Below are 17,444 nucleotides of genomic sequence, written 5' to 3' on the forward strand. Positions count from 1 at the left end.
ATAAAAACCCGAAAAAATAATAAAATGAAAACTAAACAGGTGGTTTACACTATACAGTGTACTTACAAACAAAATATAATTAACATTTTACAAAATAGAGGTTATTGGACGAGATATAAAGAACAACAATTTACGCTATTGTTTAAGCAAAAAAAAACTTACAACTTCTATTAAACATACTACAATGAAGGTGCAGGTAGCTATTTCATTGGAACCTTTGATTCTTGGGTATGCTAGGTAGGTGGTTAATTTTTTGCATAATCCAAAGTGTTTTAATTGACAACCATATCCTCAAAATAGTAACAGCTGAAGTATTCGACAAAAATATTGCTTTAATTTTAGCTATGAGAACAATTGGCCACACATGACGCATGATTTATTTAAAATAATTGAGAACGTTTAAACAAACACATTTATGATCGGTTTGGCTCTTTGATGAATTAAAATGCAACTGAACCTTTTAAGCTGAGTCACCGTAAATATTAAAAGATGTATTTTAAAAACATTGTAATGTAAACAGATCGTAATTATTCTCTATCGAGGAAAATTCTTTCTCCATGGAATCGGTTTGCCGACATCCCAGCCGCGCCGCGCAACTCCGAACGAGCCCTGTACGCCCCGATACGATTTGGACAAATACGGCCAATCTCACCCGCGCGGTAATGTCCGAGGGGGCTCGAATCCGTGGGACAACAAACTGACGCGGTAAGATGGCACTTTCCCAAAAGCTGGATCGCCGTATAATTAGCTATTTTACATAAGTAGATAAGTAATAATTACCATGGAAATTTTCGTTTTCTTTAATAATTTAACGTCTGTCAGAACGCGATGTGTCGCTTAAGAAATAATTGAAGAAAATCAATTTTATTAAGTTGTCATTAATATGTCTATAAACCCTAACAACTGTTGATATAATGCAGCAGAGGGTGTTTAATTAACCAATGCAAAAAACTTGGGGGTGATTCCTTGCTTAAAATAAAGGGTGTATGCTATATAAGCGTTGAGTCAAAAAACAACTATTAAGGATGTATCGCGCTACAAATAGTGCTTCCAATGGGACTTTAGTTGTTGTCTGTCCATTATTGGTTGACCTCGACTGTCAGTCATGCAGCTGGGTGTTTTAGGTTTATACATACCAGCAGACTTTTTTGTGCAGAATAAACGAGCCATACTTATTCTCTCGGACTTCAATCTCACTGCAGAGTTCCTCTAGCCATCTACTTTTAGCTTTTCTAATAGACTTTTTTATCTCTCTGTCGATTTGCTTATATTTCGTGGTATCCCTATGTTAAGCTTTCCTTCTATTTTCCATCATGTATAGGATGCTGTCGGTCATCCGTGTTTTTTTCATTACCGTTTTTGGTTGCAGAAATCCATCAACTACCTCCTGACTGATTTCTTCCAGCTTCTTGATGTTGCCTTCTATATTGGACTCCATTTCCGTATAAGTAATTCTACTCTTAATGTCGACACCGGGATACGTTCTTAAATTTCTTAAATCTTTTGTTAATCAGGATATAATCGATCTGATCTTTTACCAGGTGATCCGAGGAGTCTTGTGGTGGTTTCCAAGTGTACAGTCGGCTTAACGATAATTTAAAGAATGTATTAGTGACTGTTCTTCTATAACAAAACTACATAGTCGATCTCCACGCTCGTTTGGCTTTCTCAGTCCCTAGGGTCCTATAACTTCAACACACTTTCCCTGCCCAATTTTGGCGTTGAAATCTCCAATGATTAGGGTTATATCTCCTCTAGAGAGACTCTTCAGTGTCTTGTTTATATCATCATAAAACAATTCAATTATTTCGTCCGATTTATCTGCTGTTGGCGCGTAAACTTATATTATATTTATTTTGACAGGGAAGGAATTAATTTGAATGACTATTATTCCCTCCAATATTGGGGTGAAATTTGTAGCATGTTTGGCGATGTTTTTATTTAGTATAATACCTACTCCGTTAACGTGTTGTCCCGTGGTGTTTCCTGAGTAATATATTTTATGATCTTCTATACTACATTGACCGGAATCGGTCCAGCATATCTCATTGACTCCCATGACGTCCATCGAGAGTCGATCCATCTCTTTTATGGCATTGAGTATCTTTCCTGCGTCATACATAGTTTTCACATTCCAGGTACAAACCTTAATAGGCAACCCGAGGATTCTTAGCAGCCTCTGACCATCTAAGGTCTGCCGAGGACTGAGGCCCATTTTTTTATTTCTGCCATGTTACATTTATACTAGATATTATGTTCATGTCCATGCGCAGTATCCCAGCCGGTGAAATCGTTTACCTGATTGCCGCCTCGGAGTTTTTGGAGTTGAAATATGTATAAACGTTTTTTTTCGCACCCTGCATGTCCAAAACGAAGAATTTTTTTATATATACATACTTAAAAGAATAGTCATTTTTATCTGATCAATACGCCACTAAAGTTTCTCTATTATAAATAGGACCACCTATTATATAACTTCTGGAATTGTTATGTAAGTAAAAGCGAATTTAAGTAGCGCGAATTATCCTAATTTAATTTGCAAACCTCCAGATATTAGTTGCGCAAACTGAAGAGACCACCTCTTTTCTCATTCAAATTACATAACAAATGCCACTGGTAAAAAAATATCTATTCTATACGTTAATAAAGTTAAGTAGCAACAATACCTATCCAGTTTCAAAGCAATATCTAGAAGTTTTTTTTTTAAGAAGAAACAACGATTTTTTTCGCGCCCTATATCCAAAAGGAAGGATTTTTATATGAACTTTTTAAATTATTTTTTTTTAGGTGATTATGCTACTAAATTCTTGCCATATTAATAAATTTCTGGAGGAGACCAACTTTTATTTCATTAAAATTAATTAAAACCGTCTCGCGAGCCTGTTCCACTGCTAGATTTTCTCCATTATAATCCGCTATAACCCTGCGCTGCTAAGAATAAAAAGCATATAAAAAATGAAATATTACTAAATAATTAGGAGAAGCAGGAGAATAAAATATTCTGTAAATATTTATTATGGAACGATTACAACCCATTAAGGGGTGTGAAAAAAAAAAAACAAAGAAATCTCAAAACTTTTTAATAATCTTTCCTGTGATCTCTGCGTTGTCTGTCCCAGTTCTGCTGATTCCCACCCCTGTAGTTTTGACGTTCGCCCCGGAAGTTGCTCTAAATTAGAAAAAATGTATATATTAGCAATAGTTTCGTTAAGAACTGCAATTCGAGATCATATCAACACATAATAAAATTAATTTGTAGTTTAACCTTTGCGTTAGAGTTAATCTTTGGTCTTAGTAGTGTTCATTTTTACTTAATCCATATCCAACAAAGTTTCAGATTTTTCTACGCTTTGTAACCTCATTGTCTTTCCATGACATAACCTAAAAAATAGCTTCCCTTACCTGATTGGCGCGCAAAAAGAAGTTGCCCTGTTTCGTCTCCAGAATCCTCTCGTTCGAGTCAACGAAATTGTTGATCTTGTCGGCGAGCTGCAACGCCAACGACTGCAGCCTCGACGGCTCGCTGCGATGCATCACCACCGTTTGCGTCGGATCGTCCAGGGAAGCCTTAAAACGTACGCGTATTTTTAGGTATCAGTATAATTATTAATATGCTCTCTTTTCTCCATCAACTCAATAATAGAATAACAAAAACTAACCATATACTTGCTTATTTCTACGCAATCAAAAATACAGAAAGCCGCAAGCAAAACAGGCGACAACAAGGCGTAAAATATTTGATCTCGCCCCTTGGTCTACATGGTTTTTCATATTTTAATTGTGTAGGAAAAATAAGCAAGACTTTCGCAAGACTTTGCCTCCGACCGCCACTGGCATAAAAAATTGTAATTTAGTTACGGATAAGTCTGCCTTTTATCACTACATATAAAACTACCTCCATCCAGGTAATCTGGAGAATGTCATTAATAAGAAACCAATAAGAATTTGTTGTCAGCGGCGCGCATTTTTTTTTGTCAAAAATATTCGGAACTGTACTCTACAATGTTAATTTAATTAAAATAATTAATGAATTTCAACAAAACCCATCCAGGGATATTTGAGTTAAGTGCAGGGAAACTTCTAAGGAGTCTAAGGTCAGTTAATGGGAGTACACGACAATGTTTATTTGTGTACGTGGTGATTTGATTCAGAAACTTTTTTCCTAGTATTTTTGAAGGATTCTCATTAAAAAGTTGAAAAGCGACTAAAACCAAAATATCGGTTTTAGATTGATTGTGGGAATGAGTCAAAGTTTCTTATATCAGTAAGAATTTCTGAAAAAATAAATCAGAATTTCTGAGGTAAGTCTTTCGTAAGGTAGACTGCAAATCGAAACATTAAATATACATGGTGTTAAGAAATGTACATTTAAATTATGTTTATGTCTTATTTTTATTTATTTATTTTAATTTTTTCTTTTTCTCTTTATTGGTGACAACGGGGAGTTACAACATACAAACTTTTTTTTCTCTTCGGGTTATTACAGTAAATTGTTAGTTTTTAAACATAAGTAGCGTACAGAACTGATCGTAGGGATCCTGCGCTAATTTCACGCGGAAGTACGGAACGAGAGACGCGAACGGCGTACCGAGCGAGTGGTCCGAGTTTTATCGGCCGCGATAGTTTTCCCTGGTTTTTTTCCGGCCGTGTTTCTTCCGTTTAACGTGCGCGAGGCAAGAAGACGACGAAGCTGCGAAGGCGAATTGAGTAACCTTCCAAACGACACAAGCCAGATCTATTCTCCGGCGGAACGACGGAACCTCGTGGTCTGTCGGTAGGATCCACTGCATTTTAATCTTTCCTGTACGTTTTTCTGAATAGCCAAATTTCGGGTTACAGTTTGCTTCGAAGATTTATAAGAATTTAATCGGGATAATTCTCCCTACAACATTTTTCATAATTTCTGCGTTTACACATGGCGATTAACAAAGTACGAGATGTGGAGGTCTAGACACCAAAATATTATGAAATTCAAACATTTTATTTGATTTTTTCTACTGCTATTACCAGATTTGTTAAATAATGGCTTTTTATTTTTCCTAGTACCTTTTCATCTATTAAGCTTTTATAAACAAAATTCATGAAAAAATACATCGACCTTTTTAACTCCAAAATATTCAGTTTCGATGAAAAAAAAAATTTTAGCTTTCCATTACGTTTCGACAGATAAAAAAAAATACGAAAGTAAATAGTGCGTCCAAATAAGTTTTAAAATTTTAATTGTAATGGGAAAAGAACACTGCCAATTTTTTTTAACCATTGAATATCCTGGATCTCCGAAACTGACATTTGTTGACCTCAATCCAAATATTTTGGTGTCTAGTATCTCGCACGTTGTTTACGATTTACCCTGTATATCCGATGTTTCCATTCACAATGTTCCTGACGACAGAGTTGTGTCAGAAATTCCGACTTATATTCAAGAAAAGTCTAATATCTCGCACGTCGTTTACGATTTACTCTGTATATCCGATGTTTCCATTCGCATGTTCCTGACGACAGACTTGTGTCAGAAATTCCGACTTATATTCAAGAAATTCTGACTTACTTTTCAGAAGTACTGACCTTAGTGAGAAATTCTTACTTGTTTTCAAGAAATTATGTTTCATTTTTCGGAAATTATTACTTATTTTTTAGAAATTTTGACATATTTATCAGAAATCCTAACTTGAGTGAGAAATTCTTACTTGTTTTCAAGAAGTTATAAATTATTTTTTAAAAATTATTATTTATTTTTTAGAAATTCTGACTTATCTTTCAGAAAGATTAACTTAAATGATAAATTCTTACTTGTCAAGAAGTTATGAATTATTTAAAAAAAAAATATTACTTACTTTTTAGAAATTCTGATTTATTTTTCAGAAATATTAACTTAAGAGAGAAATGCTTACTAGTTTTCAAGAAATTATTATTATTTTTCACAAATTATTACTTTTTTTACGAATTCTGACATATTTTTCAGAAATTTTTACTCATTTTTCGGAAAGCCTAATTTATACCAGAAATAGTAATTGATTCCTCAAAAATAATAATTAAACTCAAAATATTTTCTCTATGAAACTAAGATTTAATTTTCTTTATTTTATTTATTCTTTATTGGCTTTGTAAGAGTTAATTTTGATTTATTAAAATTGTTTTTATCGCCATATTGGTATAGTGTCCTCATTTTTGTGGAAACTAAAAAAATATTCTATATCATACTCATAAACCAAGTAAATATCAAATCTACAGCTAAAATTTCAAATTACGTAAAAAGTGGGATGGAGCGGTCAAAAAAAAAATTAAACACGTATGTCCTGATGACTACTCACCATCAGTTCCTCGTTGATGATCATCTTTGAAATGATGGAATGAACGACGGGCTTCTCTAACTCGAACATGTCGGCGAGAGTCTGCATCGATATCGAATCGTACACATGGGAATAACTGAACAGGTACGTCCTCAGGGATTCTTCCTTGATCAGTTTCGTGAGCATCGCTCGCACTGCGTCTGCCTGGTAGAACAGCTCCCACACTTTCGTGTTCATTTTGTCGTTGATGATGAAGTTGTTGCAGGCGAGCCAATTGCCGTTGCGCATCGCTTTCGCGGCAGCTACCACGTGCTCGCGCATGCTCTCCGGTGGTCCGACCAGACTCTGTCTTTCCGATGACCTGCGACAACGCACCTACGTTACACCGTCATGTTAGGGACAAAAATCGTAAATTCTTTCATGTTTTTTGAGTCTCTCCAATATATTGTTTGCCGCATATACACTGAATGCTGCAAACTCCTGATATCTCAAACGAAATTTGATTTTGTCTTTGACGGATCGAAGATAAGAGATTTTTGGACCAGTTGTAAGTCTGGTTTGGACGTTATATTTCTTAAGAACTTTTGATATGTGGTCAATGATGTTTCAATGTAATTAAGGACAACAACAACAGTGGCTAGTGTTGGGTTGCGGTCGGAATCATTTTCGTGGGAAGGTTGTGGTGAAATGTAATTTGTGATGGAACGCTTAATATTAGAGAGAAGAGCAGATCTAAAGTGTAATTATGGGTTTAGTGACTCGGGTGTAGATACGGTTCTGTAAACAAGAGAGTTGATGACTGATGATTTTAGGGCCGGTTGGTGGTAAACAGATTGACCCAATGTTAGGTCTGATTTTTTATTAATAGGAATATCATTAGTTTTTAATTCATTGGTAAAACGTGAGTTAGGGTGGATAGAGTGTAAATGGTTAAGATAATCTAGGAGGGATTCTTGACCATGAGGTCAAATAACAACAGCATCATCCACGTAGCGTTTCCATAATTTTGGTCTTAGATGGAAGGTGGCGGAGCTTTGTAACGGGTGAATTATTTAATTTGGCTGAGTTTAGTATTTAGCTAATCCTCGGGAAATTCTATCATCGATGAATAAAGTTAGAAGTTTCTGGCGCCCAATTTCACCCGGGTATTAATTCGACTTCCGGACGGAGATAACTTAAATGTGAAGTAATTCATTTTTCAAAGAAACTGCCACAGGTTACTGTAATACTCTTCACAAAACTTCTGAATTCCTCCTGCGTCGGTTTTTGGTGAGTCGAACTGGCTAACGCTTCGCCAATCATCCTGTTGGCTTCTTCGGAACTTGACTGAAACGTTAGCAAGCTTGATTCACCAACAACCGACGCAGGAGGAATCCAGAAGTTTTGTAAAAAGTACTCTAGAGTTAATCTATCAATCTATAAGTATTGATCTACGTTGTAATTAGATTACGTTAATTATTATTAAATCTTCTTTTTTCATAGATCTTATTAATATATATTAAATAACATTACTTTTATTCGTATGTATCAGGTGTGCGTCTAACGCTCAATCCACAAAATAAGGATACATTCCGTCATTAAATATTAAAAATTAATTACTAAAAGCAAAAATTAACCCAACTTACGGAGCGCACTCGTTCGCAAAATTCGTCAAAATTAACCAGAATATCATATAGATCTAAAGTAATGGTTTTTGATTGTTCAATGAAGTGAAAGGAATTAAGTACGAAACTATCAGTTTCCTCAGTAAAGGGTTTAAAATATAGAATTTTGCTGGAGAATATCTTGGAGAACCAATGGTGCTGACAATAGGGGTAATCCTGGTTTGTGGATCTTCGGAAGTCCGTAGAGACGAGGAATTTTTGGGGGTGTGATAATCTTTATCACAGATTCTAATTGAGAAAAAACCTTAATCTCCCATTCTTACACACCTGCGCAGACAGACCGATACCATAATGTCGCATTACAATCCTGTCCAAAAATCGGTTATTAACTCTCTTGTTTAAAGAGCTGTAGTTCAACCCGAGCTACTGAACCTTGAATTAAAATACCTTCTCCACTCTGTAATAGTTTCCACATTAGGGATATTAACTGTTCCATTACAAAATATGCTTCTCCCCAATGTTTTAAAGAAAATAAGTCCAAAAGCAACAGTTGTCCTTTCTTACGTTCAAAACATCACTGACCGCATATCATAATTCTTAATTATTTACCACAGATTTACCACTTGTCCAAAAATCTCTCAACAACTTCAATGCGTCAAATACAAAATTCCGTTTGAGGTGAACAACTTTTTCTAGTTGTCCATTTAAGTAGTTTATCTGTTATAATATACAAATTGTATAAAAAAATAAGAAGTTTAATTAGATTTTAACTAAAAAAAAAGGTGTTTGTTAATGTTACAGAAAACGGACAAAACAAAACCCAATAATAATAATAATTCATCACTTAAAAGCATTTATTTCTATATTCTCTTAAATGTACAAAAACCAAAACCAAAACAATTTGAGTTTTAAAACAAAAAAACATGAGCGATTTTCACATAAACCCGTTTGAGTTCATTTACCTTATTTATCTTTTTATCTTATGTCATGATGTTATTTTTAAAAACCCATGTTCATATGAAAAAAAAACATATTTTTCCATAATTTTTTTATGGACATCTTGGATAGATAAAAGTTCTTACGAAATGGCAAAAATTTTAATTATTAATTTTACGAAAAAATGTGCCTCTTTCTAACAGTTGAGACAATCAATTTGCACAAGAATGCGTGTATGTATACAGGATGGCTTTAAAAAGTACCGAGTTCAAAATTAAATGAAGTAATTGACTAAATCTTCAAAACTAACGGTAGTAAAGGCATGCGGAATGTGTGATAATATGAAAGATTAACAATAAATCAATAAAAAAACTACTAAAGAGGTGGAAGAAATGATAAATTGGAAAAAATTAAACCACTTTGTTGACAGAAATAACTTAAGGTAATAAAAATATAAGAAAATTCAAATACAATTTTCGAAAAATTAAGGCTGTAAGTTGTACTAAGTAATATTATTATGACAAAAATCATAAAATTTTGTTAAACAATTTTGAATAATTCTTTAAATAAACGATGTATATTATATAAGTAATATTTTCATTATTTATATAATACTATAATATTATTACCAATATTTCGGATTCCTTTTGTGTCGGTTGTGAATAAATAGAACTTGATAACGTTTTGCCAATCATATTGTCATCTTCTTCAGAGTTCAACTGAAACTGGCTCGTGTCCTACTCTGTACCTGCTTATACACTGTTTGAGGGGGGCGGAGCTAAAGGAGGCGTATGAATATATAGATTTATATGGATTCCTTTATTTTTCTTTCGTAGAAGAATTGATTACATACAAGAATTTTAGTTTGAGACGAATAAGATTTGATGTTCTTTGAGTCTAGTTTAGTTTATATTTTTCGTCTTTTTTCTTCAATGCATTCTTTGCCGTATACGCATGCAATGCTTTAAACTCCTGGTATTTCAAACGGAATTTTCTTTTTGACGGAGTGAAGATGTTGAGAAATTTTTGGACAAGTGTTAAATCTGGTTTTGATGTTATATTTTTTAAGAACTTTTGATATGTGGTCAGTGATGTTTTCAATGTAAGGAAGGACGACAGTGCTAAGTTTGGGGTTGCTTTCAGACTCATTTTGTTTGGAACATTGTAGCGAAATATATTTCGTGATTGACCATTTAATATCTCCAAATAGAAATTATTAGAGAAAAGAGAACGTGTTTTAAGTCTAGGTCCGGTAACTCGGGTTACGATAGTGTTACAACTCTGTAAGCAAGATTTGACCGATGATTTTTAGATTAGATGGTGAGGTGATATTAAGGTCTTGGTCTGTGTGAGTAGGTTTGTAATAATGGAAAATTAAGGCTTCTTCTCTCGAATCTGAAATCGGAAAAAATTTGTCACCCCATACGACTTTAAACTTCCTCATCTCTATGGAGTCCCTAAGATTGACAAACCAAGGTTACCTCAAGGGTTAGACCTATCACCAGTCATTTTTTGTTGTTCTATACTTTTTGATGGGCTTTTTCTTTAACTTAATCAGGTTCGTAATAGCGCTAATGTATGAAAAATGTCTAATAAAAAACCATTAAAGTAAGTAACGTTTTCAAATGGCGTTTAAAGCAAAAATTCCGAGTGGACCAACGACTTTTGTTGATGTCGATGCTCACACTTGCAATAAATTGCATCTCCATCTCTTCTGCGAGCAGACCTTTTAAAAAATATCTGCAGTCTGTCCAGTTTTAAGAACGAGTAACAATATCAATCGGTATTAACAATAACATGTTCTTTGTGTTTCTCTAAAAAAAAATTCAATTACCTCAACTGCTGATAGAATGTCTTGGAGATCATGCGCCTGCGTGCGTCGAACTCGTGCGCGGCCATGTACGGGATTTCGATCAGCATGGCAGACACCAGGTACACACACTCTAACAGTTCGAGGTTGATGTGCATGTGGAACGGCATCTGTCTCTGTTTCTCGATCTTTTCCTGCTCCTTGCTGCGCTCGTGCTGGCGTTGCGGCAGCAGCCCTTGAGCGAGCAGTTCCTTCGGCTTGCCGGTCATCATCAGATCGACCAGACAGTTGTGTGCGTCCTTGATATTCGCGTGGCGGAACGCGCACAGCCCGAGGTGCGCCATCGTGCGGTTGTAAAGGATTTGGGTGCTCGGATCCGAGTGCTGGATCGTCTCTTGCAGATGGGACATTAGTACCAAATCCCGTGCCTACGACAACTCGCTCTTACCTTGGTGCGTGATATCTTGCGCCAGGTGTTTTAAAATAAAGGAGATCGTCAAAATCAGAGCAAACACGATAGTTTTTATACCTTTTTGGTTTGAAGCTTTAAATAAATACACAGCCAAAACTAAGAAACAGGCAAACTTCAAGAAACAGGTTATCCAACAAGACCCCTTGGGTAATATCTAACTAACTTTACCAACAAGAATTCCACTGAATTAGTAAATAAACATTGAGAAATGTTTTTAAAAAAGGCGTTTGTCACAATTGGAGCTTGAATGTGATATTCGAATGACCACTCGAACCAGCAACATGGCGTCAACTTCAAACCTCAAAAGATACTTTTTACATCTTTTAATTTGAAAGGTTGAATGACAACTCTTTTTATATCTTTTAAGCTTTGAAGAAAAACACCTGTTACATTTTTTAATTTGAAGCTTTGAATAAAAACTTTTTTAAATATGTTTTAATTTGAAGTTTTGAATAAATACTTTTCAAAGACACTTCGTCCTTGTCGGTTGTTGATGAATCTGACTTGCTAAGTTTTGTAAGTTTGGCCAATCATCCTGTTGGCTTCTTCAGAGCTTAACCGAAGCTTGAGGGGGCGGAGCTAAAGGAGAGACACAAACATTGTCTCTGATGACCGATATTGTTGAAAGGTAAAGACCTGAGTCACTGTTAAGATTGTTTGGTTGCTTATAGCTTACATGCCCCTTTCCTTTAGCCCCGCCCCCGTCCTCCCTATATATATTGCAGGTACAGAGTACAATGCGTGCAAGTTGCAGCTGTCAGTTTCAGCAATTTCAATTCATCAACAACCGACGCAGGAGGAATCCACAAGTTTTGTAAATAGTATTACAGTAGCCTGTGAAAATTTCTTTGAAAAAATATTTATTAAAAGCTCATATCACAGAATTAATAAATAAAATTAAACATTTAAAACTACCAAATAGTGGCGAACTAATTTAATCTGATTGAGCTTTTATATCTGTGTATTTATGATAGCTAAATAAAATTCTACATGAGCAATTACGTTAAATCCTACGAGATCTCGAGCAATCATGAGAAATTATTGTAATTCGCGCGAAATCAAGCGGACGTCCGAGCATTCGCCTGGAAATCACTGATTCGCGCAATAGGGTCAGAATTTTTACCATACCCAAATCAAATCATTATACCAAGACTACTATAATAACCGGTGGTGTTATTACTGTAATTTCTAGAATTAAGTTTTAAACACCTCAAGGAATTAATATAAATATAAGAATTTATATTCCTGAATGATTTAAGTCATGGTGTAAAACTCTGGGGCCTGGTTTTTACAAATGAGGAAAATGTTAGTCAGTTAGATTGGTTAAATATACCTGGAACCAGTTGTCGTGCAGAGCGTGATGGTACATGTGGGATAAGATGGCCCTCGTCCTCAACCTGTCAGTGTTATCTTTCGCGTAGATGTACTTGCAGAGTTTTTCCATCTCAGTGACTGAAGTGACGACCTCTTTGGAGAGCTCACCTGCCTTTTGTTGCAACACCCTCGGGTCGAACTTGTAATACAAATGCTCGATTTTCCTCAAGTAAACGCGACACAGCTCCGACGGCACGTTCGTTCTCTCCATGTATCTCATCGTTTTGTCGATTATGTCGGACACTCGGGTCTCGTCTTTCAAACGCTCGACGTATTCGTTGCTGTGCGGGTCGCATTCTTTCAATAACTTCGTAAACTCGTCGTCTAACCTATAAATCGACCCTACACTTTTGAAATGGCTCATTTTTATTCATGTTTTCATTTTAACGGTATACGAATATCTCGACAAAAAATGTTGCCAAGCATCCCTGCAGTTTTCAAAGGATTTATACATACACAATACCATTTTCAGGTATAAAAAAAAGATAGATACATTTTAAAATTTCATTCGATGTAAGCGAACAGAACTTATTCAATTACATGTACATCTTTTTATTTTAATTGCAATTTCGAAAAAATGCACTTTTATCATGTGACAACGTCGTACAGAAACAGCAACGTTGTTGTCTAAGTCACAGTACGGTGGCGCTGTTTTATAAATTATCACGGAACCAATAAAAATCGTCTTTTCACTTAAAATGATTTTAGAATTGCAGTTAGGTTCTGTTCTATTAACGTTTTTCTTGTTCCTCAATTTTAGGCATAGATTTTACGGAACTTAGGCAAAAACTTTACTGTATGGAATGAAAAAAAAGTGTCTAAAAAAGAGGTAGGTCGATTGATGGTTGAAATACTTGCTGAGGTTAAGAACGTGTTTGTCGATTTCTATTGGCGTTTCGTTTATTTTCAACGCAAACTTTGGTTTCCGTTGGGAACCAATTTTTAGAACAGCATATATACTGTCACAGACAGACATACAGAAACTTAAGACACAGTAAGTAATGGTAAATGGTATTCAGAAATTTGATTGAAACATGCTGATATCAACACATTGAATTTTCAAGGGAAGCTCAAAAAACCGTTAGTAACTGTAACATAATTATAGATTTGGGTAAAGATATCGCATTCATTGAAAAATAAAGGTTAGAAAATTAGGGCAGTTGGAAAAGTAGTGGAGGACGTGGTTGACATCCTGGAAAGGGAAGATTGGCTTCAAGCCTATTTTTGTGACCCGAGAGGCTATTCACCATCTAAAATTGGTATACAAGATTTCAAGGATTTCTCTGGATTCAGTTTTCAGTTTCCAAGTTTCACCAATTTCGAAAAATAATTTTTAGATTATGCAAAAAAAGTTTGTATTCTGTCTTAATTAAAAAAATACTGAATAAAACTTGTATATGAAAAAAAAAAAAGTTAAAATATTTTTTCAAAAAGTCAGAGAGTATTCACAGTGTGAGTTTAAAATTTTTACTTTCATAAACTCCACTAATTTTTAAAAGATATTTTTGTTTTTTTTGCCTAATTTAGTTTATTTTTTCTTCTTCTTAATTTTATATGAGTAAAAAAATTTTAATTAAAGTAAATTTTTCAAAGAAATTTTCAGTTTATCATAATATTTGCCAAGATTCAAAGTTCGCTTCGCGGCGCTTGTGCTTCATTACCTTATAACCTTAAAAATGCCATTTGAATTGGTTGAATTCAACAAACGAACAAAGGGCGATATCCGTAAATAGTTTTCATTTAATTTCAGTGAATTATTAGTTTCACCAATTATGCTTGTATATTTATTAATTTTAATGCTTTGTAGTTACTAACTGCTATTTGTGAAAATTGGTTAACACGCAATCAAATTCTCACCTTAAACCTACAAATAAGGTCAAAATAGTTAATGTCAAAACAGTCAATGTTTTGGGATTGAGTTGTCTAAGAAATTTATGTTAAAGATGATTTATCAACCCAAAATGCGCAAAAGTCAAAATTATAAAAATTTCACAGATTTGACGGGTTTTACAGACATGGTGCACCAGATTTCAGCCTTCGATTGAGTATCTCAACTGATTTACTCGATAAGTATAGCCTTTGAGTAGGTGTTAGTGCCCAACCATTTCTTAGTTCCTATCTGTTTCCTTTGTTGTATCATTAAATGAAGATTATTATTATAAGTATATATATTTTATTTAATGCACAAGAGGTTACTTTATTGAATATTTCAATTTACACCAATGATTACGTGGTTACCATAGCATTTAGGGAAGGTTCCTCACGGTAAACTGCATTTGAATCAGACTACCACTTTTTCATTCAATATGTTCATTTTCATTCATTCAAACTTACCTCTCAACTGCGGTCAGGACGCAGCCCCTTATTCTGTATGGGGGCTCGTCCAAAGTCTCGTTCTCCTCGAGCACCGACTCGGACACGGTGAGGTTTTGATTGGCCAACAAGATATCGAGCATCTCGGACATGCGATCGAGCAGTTTATTCCAATATTCGGGTTTCATTGCGTCCGAAATCTTCGGGTTGTAATCGAAGATGGCGGAAATGATGGCGAATTTGATTTTCGCGAAGATGGCGGGCCCCAGCTTGTGCTGGTCCGAGATTGCCTGCAGCTCATGCAAGAGCTCGATCTGCTCGCGTCTGTCTGTGCGTTTTTTACCCCGCGCGGCCATCACCTCGCTCAGCTTTTTTATTACCAAATTCAGATCGATCTCGGCGTCTTTGGCGAACATTTTGGGCTTTTCCTAAATTATAAAAAAAAAAAACGCAAAACTATTGCCAACCTAGAAGTTGATTTGTCTCTTTTCGAAGAAATTAATATTTTTAATCCCTCGAATATTATCAGATTTCCTAAACCTACTGAATGTCCGTTACAGAGAACAGAGTATGTGGAACAGAGAAAAGACAAAAATAAAGATGGCACCACTCACACTCGGTATGGCGATTCCGTATTTCACTTTTTCCCATCCCTCTCCATCCGCGTCCTCCTCTTCCGCCTCACGCTTTAACTTCCGCCTTTCCTTCTCTTTCCTCTCCTTGCGTTTTTCTTCCTTCCTGCGCTCCTTTTCCTCGTCGTCTTCTTTGTTCCGTTTTAAGAACCTCTCCCTCATATTGGTGTATTTGCCTTCATCATCATCGGAAGAGTCTGAACTGGAATCGGAATCGGACGGCCAATCGTCCGAATCGGAAGATTCGTCTTTCTCTTTTGGTTCCTTTACCGCCGGCGTTTTCATAAATTGAGTGCTGACGTGCTCGGTTTCCGAGTCTGATTTGACTTCCTCTAAAAACAGCAGCACAACTTAAACTCCGATTTCATTTTTCACTAAAACTCACGTTTATCATTATCTTCTTCGTCATAATCAGGCTGATCCGGATTTTCCTTAAACTTTGCTATCTCATCATCAAAATCTTTGATGTACTTTCTCAACTTCTGCCTCATCGAAGTCAAGGATTTGCTAATAAGAACTAATATAATGTATTTTTTTTTGTTTAATTCGAAGTCCTACCTGTTATTCTTGCTCATATTCTTCCGACCTTCCCGATCTTCCCAAACTTCGTTGATGAATTCCTCCAACTCAACCAAACATCTCACAAAAAACCTTGGGATCTGACCATTCTCCTCTTTTGCAATCACTGGCGCAGCTTTCACAAAAGCCTTTTGCAAATCCTCGAAGCCTAAAAATGAGTATTCAGAAAAAAGCGCGCTACACACTTCATCTTACTGTTAAGCATGCTGGACATATCCTTGATTTTTTTGTAGTTACGAATTTGTTTAATAATGTTGGTCAATTCTTCATAGCGTTTCTCTTTGGCGGACCGTACGACGCGCTTAACTTCCTCCTCGTCATCGCTGAACTGAAATTATATGATAGTAATACAGTATCGGAACCGAAATAATGGAACATACGGTGTACACCGGAACCTGCGGACGTTGAACTTGTTCCTCTCCAGAAGAGCTCTCGGAATCTGAGTCTGAACCAGCAAAGAATCTACTCATTTCACACGCTTTTTTACCTTAAAAAAATATGTTTTTCACAAGAAAAAAATCCCTTAAAATCATTACTCACTTTTTATAAAGCAGTTAAAAACACTGGAACCCCACTAAAATACAATACCCGCAGTATCGCAAACCTCTAAATTCGAGGAAAGTTACTCACTCTTGGTTGCGATAATTGTAACCAAAGAAATTCATCTTCGTTTCGACTGTCCACGTTTCAGCAAAAAACTTTAGCCTTCTTTTATTATGCCGAATAATAAGACGACTTATCTTGGTCGAGTGATCCAATTAGTTTTGTCAAGTAAAAATATACGAAGGGACAGTAGGTTTATTTACACAGGTTTCGGTCAACAATTTTTGTACATTAAAAATGCATGTAGAAATTGCAAAATTTTTATAAAACTTCTGGATTCCTCCTGCGTCGGTTTTTGTTGAGTCGATGATTGATGATTGGCGAAAAGTTAGCCAGTTGGATTCAACAAAAACCGTCCACAAGTTTTCTAAAAAATATTACAGTAAGCCTGTGGAAGTTTCTTTGAAAAATTATATTGCATCGTGTCCACCGGGCTTTTTCCGTTCAAAAGTAGATGTGAATTTTATTACTCTATGTTTTGGAATGATTGCAATTTTTTTTTAGTTTGGAGAGACGTAAGAGTTTTTCATGAAAAATGAAACGAGGAGTTGTATGACCACAATTTTGATATTTTACATAGTTTCCTTATTAAATCGAATAAGCATAGCAGTTTGGCAGCTGGGTGTGATGTAGGAGGTACAATTTCCGGTTCTACTAAATTAATTCAGAATTAACGAATAGGAATGGTAGCAATAGAAGTAACGTGAATTTGATTTGTTTGGCCGAATGGCCCGACAAGGTTCCGAGAAATTAACCAAAGTAAATGCGATATGCCTTGAACCAATAATTAATATCGGCGTAAATTTCTGTAATTGTTTAGATAAAAACAAG

At 35.4% G+C, this 17,444-nt stretch overlaps 1 protein-coding gene across 1 annotated transcript; it reads right to left on the minus strand.

Annotated features, from left to right (window-relative positions):
- Positions 1 to 2,997: 2,997 nt before the first annotated feature.
- Positions 2,998 to 16,687, minus strand: LOC132705848 (eukaryotic translation initiation factor 3 subunit C). Its single transcript, XM_060676772.1, has 12 exons — positions 16,551 to 16,687; positions 16,391 to 16,497; positions 16,206 to 16,338; positions 15,990 to 16,158; positions 15,817 to 15,938; positions 15,414 to 15,763; positions 14,821 to 15,227; positions 12,446 to 12,815; positions 10,665 to 11,068; positions 6,312 to 6,651; positions 3,403 to 3,567; positions 2,998 to 3,169 (listed from the first exon to the last, which is right to left on the minus strand). The coding sequence occupies exons 2-12, from the start codon at positions 16,478 to 16,480 to the stop codon at positions 3,080 to 3,082; spliced, it is 2,640 nt and encodes an 879-aa protein (XP_060532755.1). The 5' UTR covers positions 16,481 to 16,497; positions 16,551 to 16,687; the 3' UTR covers positions 2,998 to 3,079.
- Positions 16,688 to 17,444: the final 757 nt, after the last annotated feature.

Source organism: Cylas formicarius, unplaced genomic scaffold, assembly GCF_029955315.1.
Source record: "Cylas formicarius isolate icCylForm1 unplaced genomic scaffold, icCylForm1.1 PGA_scaffold_8__14_contigs__length_24414737, whole genome shotgun sequence".
Classification (NCBI taxonomy): Eukaryota; Metazoa; Arthropoda; class Insecta; order Coleoptera; family Brentidae; genus Cylas; species Cylas formicarius.